General features: G+C 50.7%; 1 protein-coding gene across 2 annotated transcripts; it reads left to right on the top strand.

Annotated features, from left to right (window-relative positions):
• Positions 1-2,182: 2,182 nt before the first annotated feature.
• NUDT16 (nudix hydrolase 16) lies at positions 2,183-4,940 on the top strand. Of its 2 annotated transcripts, none has more exons than XM_046003737.1 (3): positions 2,183-2,466; positions 2,577-2,922; positions 3,604-3,696. In XM_046003737.1, exons 1-2 carry the CDS (start codon positions 2,329-2,331, stop codon positions 2,919-2,921), a joined length of 483 nt encoding a protein of 160 aa, XP_045859693.1. In that variant the 5' UTR covers positions 2,183-2,328; the 3' UTR covers position 2,922; positions 3,604-3,696. The 2 variants fall into 2 exon arrangements, with proteins under 2 accessions (XP_045859693.1, XP_045859692.1); XM_046003736.1 differs by having other exon boundaries at positions 2,189-2,466; positions 2,577-2,846; positions 3,604-4,940.
• The last annotated feature ends 11,349 nt before the right edge of the window (positions 4,941-16,289 follow it).

The following is a 16,289-nucleotide window of genomic DNA, read 5'->3' as shown; positions in this document are numbered from 1 at the left end:
TAAGTGTGGTCACCATCTGTCATCACCCAACATTATTACACTATCATTGCCTCTATTCCCTAGGCTGTACTTTTCACCTTTATGACTTATTTTATAATCGGAGGTTTGTGCCTCTTAATCCCTGTCACCCACTTCACCCATCCTCCCACCCCTTCCTCCTCATTATTTTTTTTTTTTTAAGATTTATTTATTTGACAGACAGAGATCACAAGTAGGCAGAGGCAGGCAGAGAGAGAGAGAGGAGGAAGCAGGTTCCCAGCCAAGCAGAGAGCCCGATGCGGGGCTCGATCCCAGGACCCTGGGATCATGACCTGAGCTGAAGGCAGAGGCTTTAACCCGCTGAGCCACCCAGGCACCCCCCTCCTCATTATTTTTCAGATGAATTCATTCTTTAGCATCTTCTGAGGTTACCACTGAGTTATTTTGAGTTTTGAGTACCATTATGACCTTGGAGTAGCTCTCAAGGGACACAGCATTGCTCAGTGATCTACGTCCAGCCTTGACTTCTGGATACTCTGCCTCAGGAAGGTGGAATTGGGGGAGGCTAGGCTCCCCGCCAAGAGGCAGAAAGCAGTGCAGAGGCAGAGAGCAGTTTGGAAATGGATGGCAAGACTGGGGAGGGGGGAGAATCTTGAAGAGTTCCATATTCATTCATACTGAAAGAGCTCTGGTTTCCAAAGTCATTAATCCTTATATAGCTGTTGCCTTGGTTTCACAGAGTTTTCCACATTGCCTTAGAAATAGCTGAATCCATCTTTAAAAGCCTCCTCCCGGAACCAGGAAAGAAAAACAGCCTGAAGCTCTGGGAAGAGCATGTCTCTCCCATGTAGGAGAGAAAGCAGGTCACCTTTGTAATGTTCGGGGTAAGTGTTACGGCACTGATTGCTTATTAGTTACCTGAAACGAAATTAAAAACCACCACCAGATGAGTCTGATCCAGTTTGTCTGGGGTGGACCGTGCAATTAGCCGTTTTTGTGAGTTTCCTGCAAGGCAATTCCAGTGTTCAACAGGGGCCATTTCCAAGCCCCCCCGAACTCTAACAGAATTTGTGTCGTATTCACAGTGTCATCACCTTGATCCAGCCGCGATGCTGGCTGCATTCCAACCCACAGGTCTTTAACGTAAGACACATCACTCTGCCCCTACCCTCTGCTCCAAGGATGGTTACCATAAATTTGTGCTGGGCACTGCTCCAAGCACCTTAAACATTTCACTACCTCCGTATCATCTTCACTTCAGAGATGAGCGCTGGGGATCTGAGAGTTAAGACTCGCTAAGGTCACAAGCCTGTGTCTGGACGGGTTCATGGGCTCTTTCCTATCACATGCTCTCTTACAGCTTGGCTCTTTAAGCACAGGCCCTCTCAAGGAGCTGCACCCTCCCTTCCTTTGTGTAATGAATAGTGACTCTTGGTGTACGGGGGCTGTCTGCAGGGGACCTAGACTGGGGTGAGGGATTCCGAGTGCCTGTTCCTCAGCATCCGGCACTAGTAGCCTCCACCTTCCTTCACAGCTCTGGGGTCTGGTGAGTATGAGCAAGGTCCGGAAGGCCTTAGGCACTTCCACCTCTGATCCACCCCGCGAGCACAGCTTACACCCACAGCTTTCCACACTTACCCTTCCCCTAAAACTCGCATGGGTCCTGTCCTATGCTACCTGTCCTATTCACTGCCTATCACCACCCCCAATTTCTCTCTAGAAAACACTTATTGACCACCCCTGTCCTATGATCCCATCTCAAAAAATGCCGCCATGCGCCCTGGCCATAAACTCTGACCTCACCCTGGCACAACTCTCCCCCGACATTCAACCAGCCACTGGGTCCCCCGCCTCCCAACTCCGCCCCCGCAGGGCAGCAGTTACACCTTTCGCTCCTTTCCATCGCCACTGCCCAAGGACAGGGCAGGTCTCCGAAGCCAGCTCGGCCTCTGCCCTTCCTAGCCCCTGCTCCAGCCCCCGGCTCCGTGCGCCACCGGCACCAAACCAGCCGCGGCTCCCTGACGCTCCCGCGCTGCCTCCAGCCGCAGGCCTCGGCCCCAGGGAGAGCCTGCCCGGGGAGCCCGCCCCGCCACCCGCCCGCTGCCGGAGCCCCGCAGGCCGGCACTGTGACGGAAGCGTGACTTCCCCGCCTCGCTCGGCGCCCGGATCCGGGCCACGCCACCTTCGCCCCGCCCCGTCCGGGGCCCAACCCGGACGAGGCTTTCTGTCCCCCCGAGTCCCGCGGCCGTCGCTGGCTCCCGGGCCTGCAAGCCCCGCCCCGATTGGCTGCCGCCGGGCCCGCCTAGTCCCTTGGGCCCTCGGGACGGCGGCGGGGACAGGCGTGGGGCCATGGCCGGGACCCGCAAGCTGGAGCTGGAGGAGGCCCTGATGCTGGGGTCTGGCTGGCGCCACGCGTGCCACGCGCTGTTATACGCGCCGGACCCGGGGAAGCTGTTCGGCCGCATCCCGCTCCGTTACGCGGTCCTGGTGAGAAGGGGCGCCCCGCCCCGCCCCCGCCCCCCCCGCCCCCGCGCTCCTCCTCCTCCCCCGGGGACGCCGGCCGGGCGCCCGGGCGACCCCGCCGTCCTCTCCCGCAGATGCAGATGCGCTTTGATGGGCGCCTCGGCTTCCCCGGCGGCTTCGTCCACATGCAGGACGGCGGTCTGGAGGCCGGGCTGAACCGCGAGCTGACCGAGGAGCTGGGCGAGGCCGTGGCGGACTTCCGCGTGGAGCGCGCCGACTACCGCAGCTCGCACGCGGGGCCCGGGGCGCGCATCGTGGCCCACTTCTACGCCAAGCGCCTGACGCTCCAGCAGCTGGTCGCGGTGGAGATGGGCGCCCCTCGCGCCAAGGACCACGGGCTGGAGGTGGGGCCCGGCCGGGGAACCCCACCCCATGGTCTCCCTGCCCACCACCCCACAGCCGATCCCCCACTTCCCTAAGGTAGTTGGGATCTTGGGCTTCTTCCATCTGGTTGACAAGCCACAGCCTGCGTAGTCTCTCCGCGCCCCCCCCCCCGCCCCCGTTTACTAGCCTCTGCAGTTGTTTTTCTAGAACACACCTAACCAAATAACCAAATCTCTCTCCCGCCCCAAGCGTTGCACTCCAGGCCCCTGATTTTCTTGGGTAGAAGATGTGGCCTGATGGGTTGTGGGGAACCTTTGTCGTTAAGCTAGAAGAGTCGGGGAGTCGATTGTTAATGGAGATGGTTTTCAAACTTTGACAGGTATCAGAATCAGCTGGGAGCCTTGCTACTGACCCCACGCCCAGAATTTCTGGTTCAGTGGAGGAAGGAAGGAGGGAAGGGCTTGAGAATCTGCATTTTTCAAAAGTTTCTAAATGGTGCTGATACGGCTGGTCTGGAATATTTTTGAGAACTACTGGTGAAGGGCCAAACATACATCCTGGAGGCAAGAGGCACTGTAGGTTTGGTGATGTAGGAGGGATTAGCGTTTATGAAGCTGGATGGCATGGTCATTTGTCTGCAGAGAGCTGGGCCCACTGGGTATAAGAAAGAAGTCCTCAGGCCTTGTTCTGCTGGACTGATAAGGGATGAGACCTGATCTGGAAAGATCGGTCTAGGATGAACTACTTATCTCGTCACCTGTCTCCTTCCTTTCACAGGTGCTAGGCCTGGTGCGAGTGCCCCTGTATACCCTACGGGATGGTGTGGGAGGCCTGCCTGCCTTCCTGGAGAATAGCTTCATTGGAGCTGCAAAGGAGCAGCTGCTGGAGGCCCTCCAGGATTTAGAGCTGGTGGAACCTGGTTCTCTTACAGCCCGGAAGATCTCCCTACCTCACTAGAGGTCCACTCTGTGGACCCACGGAACCTGAGATGAGGATCTTCGTACAAAGAAAGGGAGGAGGGAATGGGGAAGGTTTTCTTTTCCAGGCCTGGCCTGGACCTGATAGAGGATAACAGATTACAAGAAGTATGTGCAGTATGTTTGAGCAGAGGGCCTCCCCCAGCAACTCTCAGCATCCAGAGCAAAAATCTGCAGCTCATCCTGGGCCCTGGCAAATTCCCAGAGCTGGCCTCCTCTCTGTCTGTTTGCACACACACAGCATGGCCGTCCCCGGACCTGTGAATGTGCGGTCTGTGCCCACATACAAGCTGATGCCTCCCTGCGACCCCCATGTGCAGTTTAACTGGAAAGTGGCAAAGTGGCATGTGTGGGGTCTAGCTTGTCATCGGGGCCATCTCTTTGATGGGGAGAAGCCTCTGATCCAGGGGAGCATCTCTGCCCACACTCATACATGGCTGTTCTCGGGGGTCTAGCCCAGCATATGCTTGCTGCAGAGGGGAGAAAAGCAGAGGACCCTTTTCTCCCTGAAAATCGTCACATCCTTGCTTGGGTGTTGGCAAAAGCAATATACCCCTGAAAACTAGTAGAGGGTCCTAACCAGATTCCTGCCCTCTTCTGAAATTGAGCAGAAGGGGTGAGAAAAATGGCTTGGTCTCCTTGGACTTGAACTTCTGAGTCCTGGTGCATCTCCTCCAAAGCTGTCATCCAGGACTCCTTAGACCAGGGACCTCAGAAGGGAAGAGACCCAGCCCTGGTCTAGCCCTGTCCTGACCAAAAGAGCCTGCCATTAAAGAACAGCATATAGCTGAGCCTCAGACCCCTTCGGTTTTTTAGACAAATTATCTGTCTGAGGTATTGGAGATCTGGGGATGAGAGAGCCCATGGGTCTTGCTCTCCACGGGGTTAAAGGGCTACATGGCAAATATCTCAGGCTTCATGGGCCACTTGGTCTTTGTAGCATCTGCTCAGCTCTTTAATTTCAGAAGTAGCAATGAACAACAGATCATGGGCATGGCTGTGTTCCAGTAAAACTTACTTTATGCAAGGAGGTGGCCAGCCATCTGTAATCACTTTAATTATGACGCCTATTTACGTGTTTCGTTTATGTCAGTGTTAAGAAGGAAATAAAAGATTGACACAGGTCTTTCCTTGAAAGGTTTTACTTTTTGCTAAGGTGGTCTGGAAGGGCCGGCCCTCTCTGAAGACCAGGTACACTGAAAAATAAGGATGAAGTACCATGTAGGAAGGTGGGAAGAATATTCTGGATATTCCAGGAGTAGCATGTGTCAAGGTTCTGAGGAGGAATCTTGGCAGATTATCCCACATCAAGGAGAGGGGAATTAATCTCCATTTCTCGATTGGGGTGGCAGAGGGATAAGCAAAGAATTTGCTGTCCTCTTTAATTTGCCAGATCATGGTCTAGAAATGGAAGAAGGTCAGTGTGATTCGGTTCTAGGAGGCAAGGGGAGAGGATGCTGGAGAGGCGGGCAGGAGCCAGATGACATCTCACAAGGCCTGGCCAGGGGCTGATGGTGTGTGCAGTGCAGACTGGAAGGGGATAGGAGAGGGACTCGGAGATGAGGGAGGCTGCCGCCTGGGAGATGGTAGAGGGCTGAGCCAGGGTGGTAGAGAACGTGGGAAGATGTGGATGCATTTGAGAGAGGTGTTGGTGGTGGCATTGACAGGCCCTCTGATGGGCTGAGTGTAGGGGGAGGTGAGGGAAAAGAGTGTCTTAAGTTATCCAAACTGTGGATGGAGGGGAAGCCTGGGTGGGGGGTGGAGAAGCTTGGGCAGGGGACAGAATCAAGGTCATTCTGGGTGTGTCGAGACAGAAACTTGTGAGTCATCTGCATAAAGAAAGTATGACAGTTTGTCCAAAGAGTTCAGGCAGGGAAAGAAAAAAGTGGAGAGGGTTCGGGATGGGGTCCTGAGGAAGCCAGGGGCTCCGGGTTCGGGAGGAGGAGAAGACCGTGTTGAAGAGGCTCAGGAGTTGAGAAGAAGCTTCTTTAAGACAGTGAACTCTGCCAAGTGCTTATGAGAGTTTTGGTAAAATGAGAGCAATACGGTCTGTCTATCAGATTTAGTAGCTGGAGGTTTTTGGTAACTGTGAGGGGAGCAGTTTCAGGAAGGGGTGGGAGGGGAGTGGAAGGCAGACCCGCGGTGGGTGGGTGGATAGCGGGGGACTGGACAGAGGAAGAAGTTGGTTCTGTGGGGGTGTGGAGAAAGGGCTTGATACCTGGAGAGGGCTGCGGGGTCAGCAGGAGACCAAGCGTGAGTGTGTTGATGGGAACAAAGTAGAGAGAGGCCGTGCTGAAGGGGCCCCGTCCCTGAAAAAAGAGGAGGGCCAGAGCCTCTGACAGGAAGAGGGACAGTCCCGCAGCATCACGGGGCTCAGAGAAGAGGGAGAGGAAGGAGTAGAGGATGAGGAGTGCTAAATTAGTGGTGGGATGACGGACTTGGACTGTCTTGATGGAAATGAAGGGAGATTGATCAGCTGGATGTGGGCGGAAAATGCTCCCAGAGGTACCAAGTCGTTCATCACTGCATGGAAAAGCAAGTTGGTTCAAGAAATAGCAGAATGGGAAGGCAGTGTGGATCTAGGGGTCGGTTCAGAGCAGGACCCGACTGAGGGCCCAGAGTAGGACACCTTCAGGATGTGTCCCTGGGCCCTCGGGTGAATCACGGAGTGGGGAACATGCACGCGTACTCACCCCTGTCTTCCCATCCTCGGTGTTGAGCAGCCAGGAAGAAGCTGCTGGTGCCCATCTGGGGTTTTACAGAGGAGCGCCAGGAAGGGAGAGAGGCAGGGCCTGCACTAGAGAAGCCCCAAGGATGGGCTGCCGGCTAAGAGGTTTAATCTGCATACAAAGGGAAATGAAGACAGGGGCTTCAGGGGGCAGTTAGCAAATTAAAGGTTTCCTGGAGGCAGGACTCCAACCTGTGGGGTGGTGGGAGGAGTATTGGAGCCCCAGAGGGATGCTTCTGAAATTGAAAGGTGAAGCCATCACAGGTTAAGTCGCAGGTCAAGTCAAAGTCCGTGTGATGAAACCAGACACAGATGTTGGAGAAGGTAGTGTGAACTAGGAAACACCATCCTTAGGGAACAACAAGAGGGACCCAGGAGGGGGCAGCAGACACAACAGGGCAGCGGGAGCCTCCGAGGAGAGGGGCTGAGCAGCGGTCAGGAGGGACGGCAGGGAGCAGTGTTGTCCCGTGGCACTTCTTGGCCCTGGAAGGGGCTGGGGTTGGGGATAGGGCCTGGGCAGGTCTGCCCCGAGCACATACTGGGGTATAGTCCGGCCGCATCTTCCACCGTGTCCATGCGGCCCCTAGACAGTCCTGCATATCTCCTCTGCTCCGGAGTTCCCGCGGCCCATCTCCGCGCCTCCTGGCACTACAGCCGGCCGCCTACTTTTTTATTCCTACTCAGTCTCCTTCTTTTGTAAGTCTCTGGTGATGTTCAGGGAATCCGTGGCCTTCCCGTGGCCTCCCACGCACATACCCTCCCCGTCCGTAGCTCTTGTCACAGGGAGCCATCTTGAAGGTGTCCGTCGTTCTGTGGCTTGAGTGCATGTCACTGGCCTCGTGCCCCCAGTCCACAGGCAGACCAGGGGTCCTGCAAGTTTTTCCCCAGGTTTCTCCCTCTCTCACCCATTGCCATCCTGCTGCTGGATGAGGCACCTGGGTACGGTTGCCCACCGGGATCTCCTTGACCTTGTTTAACCAGCCGTCGGGTGGAGAAGACAGCAGCCTTCCTAGCGGTCCTCGCCCCCTCCCTTAGCTGCTGCAGGGACCGGCAGCACCTGACCTATTCCCTATCTGAAACACGGGGTTTATGATTCCTGGGGAGAGGGCTCACTGAGAACAGGGGTTTGAGGAGGCACTCCCGCCACTATTTATTGGGACCTGATGGTGGCCACGTTTCGCTCCTTGTTAGCACATTTGTCTCTGGGAGGCTGAGTGGCCCAGGCTGCCTCCTCCCCCCACCCCCACTCCACAGCAAACATATTTATGCTTTTCTCAGCAGAATCAGCTACATGTTCACACTTCTCAGTTCTGTGCTTTTTCCTAGATTATGCGACTGCTGGTGCTGAATTAACACTTCTGGGCCCCAGGCTGTCCTGAGCCAAAGTTGTACTCAGTTATCAAGTTTCTGGCAAGCCTATTATAAGCAGAAACATCCAAGGGAAGGGTAGCTTCCCAGTTACTTGGGTCCTCAGAGGCTGCTAAGTGAAACAGACGAAGGTAGAGGATAGAGAAATGGGAAGGGATGTTTTCTGTGAGTTTTAGTTTATTGCAGAGAAAAAAAAATTTTTTTCCATACTTTCTACCCACACAGACAAAATGAATAGGAAAAAAAAAATGAGAAGAACAAGCATTTTCTCTATGGTAAAATTAGTGATGGCATCAGAATTTGAGCCAAACTAACAGACATTGACCCTTGACCTACCTCAGAGGGGCAGAAGAGCTGGAGGTGAGGGGATTCCATTTAAAATATGATTCTGAGGAAGAGGATGTGGAGTATGGTCAGAGCAGAGGAAAAAGAGAAACATCCAATGGATTTAAGGCCACAGAAATCTCCGTAAAGGAGAAACCATGTGGCCTCAGCTCCCCTGGCCCCCCTCCTTTGCATCTGACTCCGCTTGAGTATGGCGTTCATGTTCCCTCCAGTGGTAAAGGCAGCCTGGCAGAAAGTTGAAACCACCTAGTAGGCAAAGCAACACTGGGGTCCCTGGAAGGACAGGCCCGCAAAGGAATCTCCTCACCAACAGACTGGAGGGAGTCTGTGTGCAGGCTTTTCCCCAAAGTGCTCAGCTCACCCCGTGAACCCATGTCCGGAACTGAAGGGGTTCCCCGCCCCTCATGGGTTCTGTTCCTCTCCGTAGGCATTCCCAGCTGATGCACTGACATGGATACTCCTCTTTGCATGAAGGGAGATGACCTCTGGGTGGGGTTTTCAATAATTATATAGAGTCCTTAGAAAAACCCCAGTGAGGACGGCTATTACCCTCAGCCCCCGCCCCCACCCTGCACGGGTCACTGAGGACAGACTGATCAATGCACAGCCTCTTGTTGTCTAGGACCAATTCCAAGGTGGTAAATAGACAAAATCCAGGTAAACAGAGCAGGGTGAGCTGGTGTGTGGCCCCGTGCTTGTCTGAGAGCCAAAGAACAGAAGAATTGCCTCTAATTAAGTAAACAGGAAATGATAACATGAGAGCTGTCCAAAAAAAAAAAAAAAAAATGAAAGGAACCCTGGATGTAAATGATAAAGAGCGAGCTCTGGAAGATTTATTGCAATACATGGAAGCAGGGTTTGCTCAGGGAATAAGAAAACCATGGACTCTGGAGTGAGGGGAAAGATGAGAAGCAGGTAGGAGCACCGAAGAAGGGCTTTAAGGAGACAGATCTCGCCATTAGCTCAGAACCCCACTAGGACAGTGAAGAGCACCGCTCACACTGGAAGTAAGTACCGTGGGTGTCAAGAGCAGTCTTAAGAAAACCTCCTAGATTACAACAAGCACCAAGCAAGGAAAGTGACCAGAGAGAACGAAGGAGGTAGAGAGATCAGGCAGTAGAAATCCAGAGCACTGTCAGTCGATGGAATGAAGATATTAACAGGCGGCCCACACAATGTAACATAACACACCAAGAGTGAAGCTGTGAGCTCTGGACTTCCGCTGGAATGAGGGTCATGTACGGTCATCCGTCAACAAGTGTGCCACCGGTGAGGGGTGTTGGTCATGGGGGAGGCGTGTGTTGGGGGGGACAAGGGGGAATTTGTGTGCCTCCCTTTTAGTTTTGCTGTGAGTCTGATACTGCTCTAAATTTGACGAAGGCTTAAGTGTTGTCAGGCAGGACACACGTTAAGTGAGCAATATTTTAGGAAACAAGAAGAAACATCCCCTAAACTAAAGGAGATCTCAACCTGCAGGTTGGTGGGACTCCCTGTGTTCAGAGGAGGGGAAAAAAGATAAAATCTGAAAAACAACAGTAGGATGCTCTTCTTTATTTCAAGGATATTGGTGAGGCAGGAAAATTAGGTCACCCAAAGTAGCAGAAAATTCCTGTCTACCCAAACGGATACTCAAAGGTGAAAGCATGTATATTTACCCACATAGGCTATCTGGAAAACAACAAAAATGTTCATAGCAGTCTACGAGACCAATCAAAGCAAAGAACTGACCAACGGGGAAGAGACTTGCCAGCAGTAGCTCCTCGTCTACGCAAACTTAGTACTAAGTAATTGTGCTAACGATGGGTATAAAATAATCCAAATGCTGCCCATTGAAAGAAAGATGTGTAATATAAAAATAAAGTAACAAATAATTTGATGACTATGCTTTGTCCCAAAATGTAGATCATTCTAGTAAAAGTTAGGAGGGAGGAGATGGGAAGAAGCATACAACTATCTAGTTTCACTGGGGAAATGAATGGGTCCTGTTTGGCTTCTGAAGTTGATAACGACCTCGGGTTGGATTATAAACATGACATTTTACTATTTCAAGGGACATGCCGGAACAATGGGATTCTGGCTGAACGGGAAAGGATGGGCAAAGAATCCCAGGCAGTTGCAGTCAAAAAGTAAATAATTGTCATAATTTTAATATCGATGTCAAAAGCATGGGGGAGGGACTCAGAACTCTTTAACTGATGAAGAGATTGTCTACAATGAACACATAATCATCGTGAATTTCCGATGACATACAGCAAGATCTATGGGGAACACGAGAAAGAATCACCAGAATGTCTTTGGGAGACCAAAGACACACCCCCTCAGTCCCAGACAGTCCTTGGGCTGGGCAGACACCAGTCTAAGCTCTTTTCTTCCTCCTTAGAGCAACCACATGAAATGGAGACACTATTATCACCACACTCCAAATAAAGAAACGTAGGTGCAAAGATCAAGAAAATAATGACTATACTTTGCCTAACAGATAAAGATTGAACTCTAACCTGAAGCCGAGCATATACATTTCAGGACCCAGGAAACATTGGGCAAGTTAGGTACTGGGCCTTGTAAAACCTCGCCCAGTCCTCTCCAGTCTTGTACCACTTCTCCCAATGGAGAGAACAAGTACCACATTGTGTGACCACAAGATGAGGAAACCAGAAAGAAATGTCAGGAGTTCTAAATTTTTTTTCTTTAGGCTTTTTCATACTGTCTGAATCTTTTGAAATATGCATGTATTCTCTGTTTATAAGTGACTAGTTAAAAATATTTTTTCTTCTTGTGAGTTTACAGAAACCCAGCCTCCCAAATTTAAAGAAACGAGGAGGGACGCCTGAGTGGCTCAGCGGGTTGGGCACCTAACTCTTGGTTTCGGCTCAGGTCATGATCTCAGGGTGGTGAGATTGAGCCCAGGTGGGGGCTCCCTGCTCCAAGGGAGTCTGCTTCTCCTTCTCCCTCTGCTCCTCTCTCCATCACTCACTCTCAAATAAATAAATGAGTAAAATCTTTCTTTAAAAAATCATAAAGAAACAAGGACAGGACTCGGGGTGGAAGCAGGACCTGTTCCAGAAGAATAGTGGGGGGATTTATCAAGTTGTGGGAGGGCCTAAACCCTCCAGCCCCCAAAGAGAAAATGCAGAGTGGAGCCCGACTGAGCAGGTGTGGACTGTGCAGGTGTGGTCCCATGTCCCCTGGGACCCTCCCGCAGCCAGGCCACATGACCCTGCCGTGTGGTCTGTGACCTGGGCTGGGCCCTCTGGGTGGCCGGGGGAGGGGGGAGCAGATCTGAGGAAGGAGAAGCTCCTCAAGGGAAATGGCAGTGATGTTGTGTCACAAAGGTGACTGATTTTTTTTTAATGTTCATAATTGCTTTTTTCAATTATGTTCAGTTGGCCACTGTACAGTACATCGTTAGTTTTTGATGCAGTGTTCAATGATTCATTAGCTGCATATAACACCCAGCGCTCATCACTACACGTGCCCTCCTTAATACCCATCACCCAGCTACCCCTCCCCCCACTCTCCTCCCCTCTGAAACCCTCAGATTGTTTCCTAGAGTCCAGAGTCTCTCGTGGTTTGTCTCTTTTTCTGATTTTTTCCATTCACTTTTCCTTCCCTTCCCCTATGGTCCTCTATGCTATCCTTATGTTCCACATGTGAGTGAAACCACGTGATAATTGTCTTTCTCTGCTTGACTTATTTCACTTAGCATAAGCCCCTCCAGTTCCATTCATGTTGATGCAAATAGTGGGTATTCATCCTTTCTAATGGCTGAGGACTATTCCATTGTGTATATGGACCACATCTTCTTTATCCATTTATCTGTTGAAGGGCATCTCCGCTTTTTCCACAGTTTGGCAATTGTGGACATTGCTGCTCTGAACACTGGGGTGCAGATGGCCCTTCTTTTCACCACATCTGTATCAGACAACTGATTTTTTAAAAGGCCAGGCACTCGCAGGTCCTTTTTGTTCCGATAGGGGCAGCACTAGGGGTTCCCTGCATTTTAATCATTTCCTCTTTAGTTTCTTATCCTCTAACCCGCCAGAGCTAAGAAAACCATGTGGATCTTAGGGTTACTGAGGATCAGTTCCCACTCCCTTTCATGTGGGAGCCACAGCCCTTCCGCCCTCCCTCAGCTCCCTCCTGCTGTAGGTACAGTTTGTCTCCACAACTCTCACTCTTCCTTTTAATGTGACTTCCTGAAGGAAACATTCTCTGACCCTGACCTTCCAGACTAGATTCATTTCCTTCGTATTATATTGAAAACGATAGTATAAAATAAAAGAACATGCGAGCCCCAAGCAAAAGTAGGAAAGAATATTAAAAAGTTGTGCCAGGCAATTTGTTGTCATTTTCTGTATTTTTCCTGGATTTTGTCACGTTTGTGGTCTTTTTCGCTTTTTAAAGTTGTGATTTGTTGTGATTTGATATCCTAAATTGGTTTGTTTTCTTTTTCTTTTTTCTACTTTTGGTTGTTGTTTGTTTTAAGAGCATTCCCAAAATTGTGTACGATTCATGTCCCACAAAACCTAGTCCTGCCCATGTTTAGAGGCCTGGCTCCCCCTTGCTCAGATGGGACAGGAGGACACTTTCACTGTCTCCCACTCCCAGTCCATGCCCAGATTGAGACCGAAAGGAGGAATTCATGATTCATGGTTAAATTTATTTTATTTTTTTTTAGCTTCTAGGATGTCCGGGTGGCTTAGTTGGTTAAGCATCTGACTTGACTTTGACTCAGGTCATGATCTCAGGGTTGTGAAGTTGAGCCCCCTATCTGCCTCTGTGCTCATTATGGAACTTGCAGACAGTCAGGGGCACCTGGGTGGTTCAGTGAGTTAAAGCTTCTGCCTTCAGCTTGGGTCGTGATCCCAGGGTCCTGGGATCGAGCCCCACATCAGGGAGCCTGCTTCCCCCTCTCTCTCTCTGCCTACTTGTGATCTCTGTCTGTCAAATAAATACATAAAATCTTTTAAAAAAGAAAAAGAATTACAACAGTCACTTTATCTCTCACAGCTGGAGTCAGAGAGAGGCTGGAGCTTGAGGAGGCGGGGGCAGGCCAGGCGTCTCTCCCTGTCCACACAGTCTTGTAGTCTTGGGGGCTCCCAGCATGGCTGCCTTCGAGCCGTCAGCCTGCTTACATGGTAGGTCAGGGTCCAGCATGGGTGTTCCAGCAAGCACGACGGAGGTTGTGTGGCCTTGTCTGACTTAGCCTCAGAAGACACAACTGCACTTCTGGCCCCTTCTGTTGATTACAAAGAAGATGTAAACTCACACAGCTTCAAGGGGTGGTTCAGGAGGCTCCATCTCTTGATAAGGGGGTGACAAGTTGGGACAAAGATTTTTATTAATTTATTTGACACACAGAGAGAGGGAACACAAGCAGGGGGAGTGGAAGAAAGAGAAGCAGGCTTCCCGCTAAGCAGGGAGCCTGATATGGGGCTTGATCCCAGGACCCTGGGGTCATGACCTCACCAAAAGGCAGATGCTTAACGACTGAGCCACCCAGGCGCCCTATGGGACAGATATTTCTGTGGCCATCTTTGGAAAAATACAATTTGCCCCTGGATGGCTAGAAATGTTTATTACAAAAAGAGAATATTGGATCTGGAAACACTTGTTGCAGGCCTGTCCTACCTCAGTACCCAGCCCTGGGTACTCTTTGGATGGATCCAAGTACAAACTTGGCTGGATTAAAACTAGGGAGTCCTTGACAGCAGCTCCTGCTCTAGGGCAAGTTTTGAAGGTCTCATTCTTCTCCTGTGGAAAATGGGCCCGAGGGGTAAGAAGCTGCCAAGAGTCAAATCACAAAACAGAAATCTCTGGAAACAGACACAGGATGGCGCCATGTAAAAAGGCCAAGGGAAATTCTGGATCCTGAATTTTCTCTCTGATAAGTTTTAAAGCTGTGATAATGTGTTCAGAAACATCAGGTCAGACTTACCATTGTTTCCATTATTCTAAGACACACATTTTAAAATCTCTGAAATCAGAACGCTCTGAAAGCTGATTCAAGGTAGTGGTCTTGACCTAGCTGTCACTTGCTGCACATGGCCTGAAAAATTTTGGAAGGAATGTCCACAGTTGGGAGGAAATCCCAGAGATGACTGTGGACAACTCTTAAGAAATGTTGCAACACCATGGCTCTCGATGACACAGAAGCCAACATTCCATAGAAAAACACAGTCACCGGGGCGCCTGGGCGGCTCAGTGGGTTAAAGCCTCTGCCTTCAGCTCAGGTCATGATCTCAGGGTCCTGGGATCGAGCCCTGCATCAGGCTCTCTGCTCAAGCAGGGAGCCTGCTTCCTCCTCTCTCTCTCTCTCTCTCTCTGCCTACCTCTCTGTCTGCTTGTGATCTCTGTCAAATAAATAAATTAAAATCTTAAAAAAAAAAAGAAAAACACAGTCACCTAAGACCCCAAGTTGAAAAATGATTTAAACGAGCTGGACACTGTGCAGAACTGTGAGGACTATTTGAATCAATTTATTTTACCCCTGTTTCCTTTCTGTGTACGCACAAGCATAATCTATGATGAAAACTCATCTCTAAAAATGTCCAAAAATTAAAAAAAATAAAAATTAAAAAGTAAATTGTCCAAAAATATTTTTCAATATTTAGAACATTAAAAAAAAAACCAACTTCCCAAGTGATAGGAAAACATTGTGTTATGGCCTACTGACAGCCACTGTTTTTCTGAGCGGTTCAGAAAATAGCACGGTGTCCTGCCGTCAGTGAGGTCTTAGAGTGAGGGAAAGGCAGGGTGGGAGAAGCCTCTCTCTCCACTTTGGAGGCATCTAAAGTCATACATGGCTTCTAAGAAACAGCCTGTGGTGCGCAGGGGGTCTGAGAGACAAGGAGTCAGAAACGCCAGCAATGTGGGTTCTCTGGCTCATCCACTACCCGAGGCAGCAGACAGAGGCCGGGACAGGGCAGCAGTGAGCATGGGAATGAAGAGAAGGGGTGAGGGAGACCAAACACTGTGGCTTGAAGCGACTTTGGAGCCAGCGAGGGAGAACGCTGGGTGATGAGTTCTGAGGTAGCAGGCCGGGAGGGGGAGGGCGTTCTGCCTGCCTGTGCCATCAGGGACCAGGCCAGCCCCAAGTATCCTGTAAACGGGACTAATGGGACAGCCACGCAGGGCAGAAGATCGCGGGTAGACACGGAATGGGCTCAAGAGCTGCCTGGCTGCGGCAGGCACGGGTGGAAGCCAAACCTGTGGGTCAGTTACTGATGGAAGGAGTTACAGTTGCATCCGGGGTTGCGGTTGGGACGGATGTTTTAGGTAGAATAAGTTCCCCTTGTACTCGAAGATCCGTTCAAACAGTGGCTTCAGGACCCCATTTCCCAAAGTAGGATCTGTTGTCAGTTGAGGAAGCTCCAGTTTTGGGGGACAGAAGAGCTGAATGCTTGAAACGGGACACATGGTCTCCACTGGCATCAGGCACCTGCTCTCGGGCACTGCTGGGAAAATGCCAATCCTCTTTTTAGTAGCATGGTAATTACATTAAACACCGTCCAATCCTGGCAGGTCCCCCTTGTGCCAAGCCTCTCCAAAGCCTGCTTCTCCTTCAAAGCTCATCACCCCTGCAGGGCAGCTTTCTCCCTTTAAGTCTGGATTGCTATGGCAACCAGAGCATGCCGCCACAACAGCAACCATCCCACTGGCCAGGCTTCTTCCTTTAAATTGTTTTTGGCCTCACTGGAACACGCCTTTATTTCCCCAGCATCTGGTATGTTGTTAATAAAGTAGACTCGGCAAGTCAGTAAAATGCTTATTGAATGCATGCTTCTTAAAAAGTCTTTTCTCTTCGGGAAGTTAAATAAGCCTGTGGAAGCTCATTTTGAATATTAATTCATATTAATTCTTTTTCAACAAGTTTTTTCACATTGTGGCAAATAGCACTGGACTGGAATTCAAGCTTTTTTACAAGTCCAGCGATCGTGTGATTCTGGGCCATCTCCCTAACTTCTCTGGGTTTGGGTTTTCCCATCTCCTGTGAACATCTCAAGGGTGCCCTGTATCTTCCATTATTAACACAGTGCCTGGCA

The sequence above is a fragment of the Meles meles genome, chromosome 4, assembly GCF_922984935.1.
Source record: "Meles meles chromosome 4, mMelMel3.1 paternal haplotype, whole genome shotgun sequence".
NCBI lineage: Eukaryota > Metazoa > Chordata > Mammalia > Carnivora > Mustelidae > Meles > Meles meles.
Note: the sequence above shows the minus strand (reverse complement) of the source record. Positions and strands in the feature narration are given on the sequence as shown.

Excerpts from the sequence above, each read along its gene's own strand:
- NUDT16 (XM_046003736.1), top strand. The coding sequence starts at position 2,329 with ATGGCCGGGACCCGCAAGCTGGAGCTGGAGGAGGCCCTGATGCTGGGG. Across the intron at positions 2,467-2,576 it reads CGCTCCGTTACGCGGTCCTG|ATGCAGATGCGCTTTGATGG; the intron begins GTGAGAAGGGGC and ends CCTCTCCCGCAG. Across the intron at positions 2,847-3,603 it reads CCAAGGACCACGGGCTGGAG|GTGCTAGGCCTGGTGCGAGT; the intron begins GTGGGGCCCGGC and ends TTCCTTTCACAG.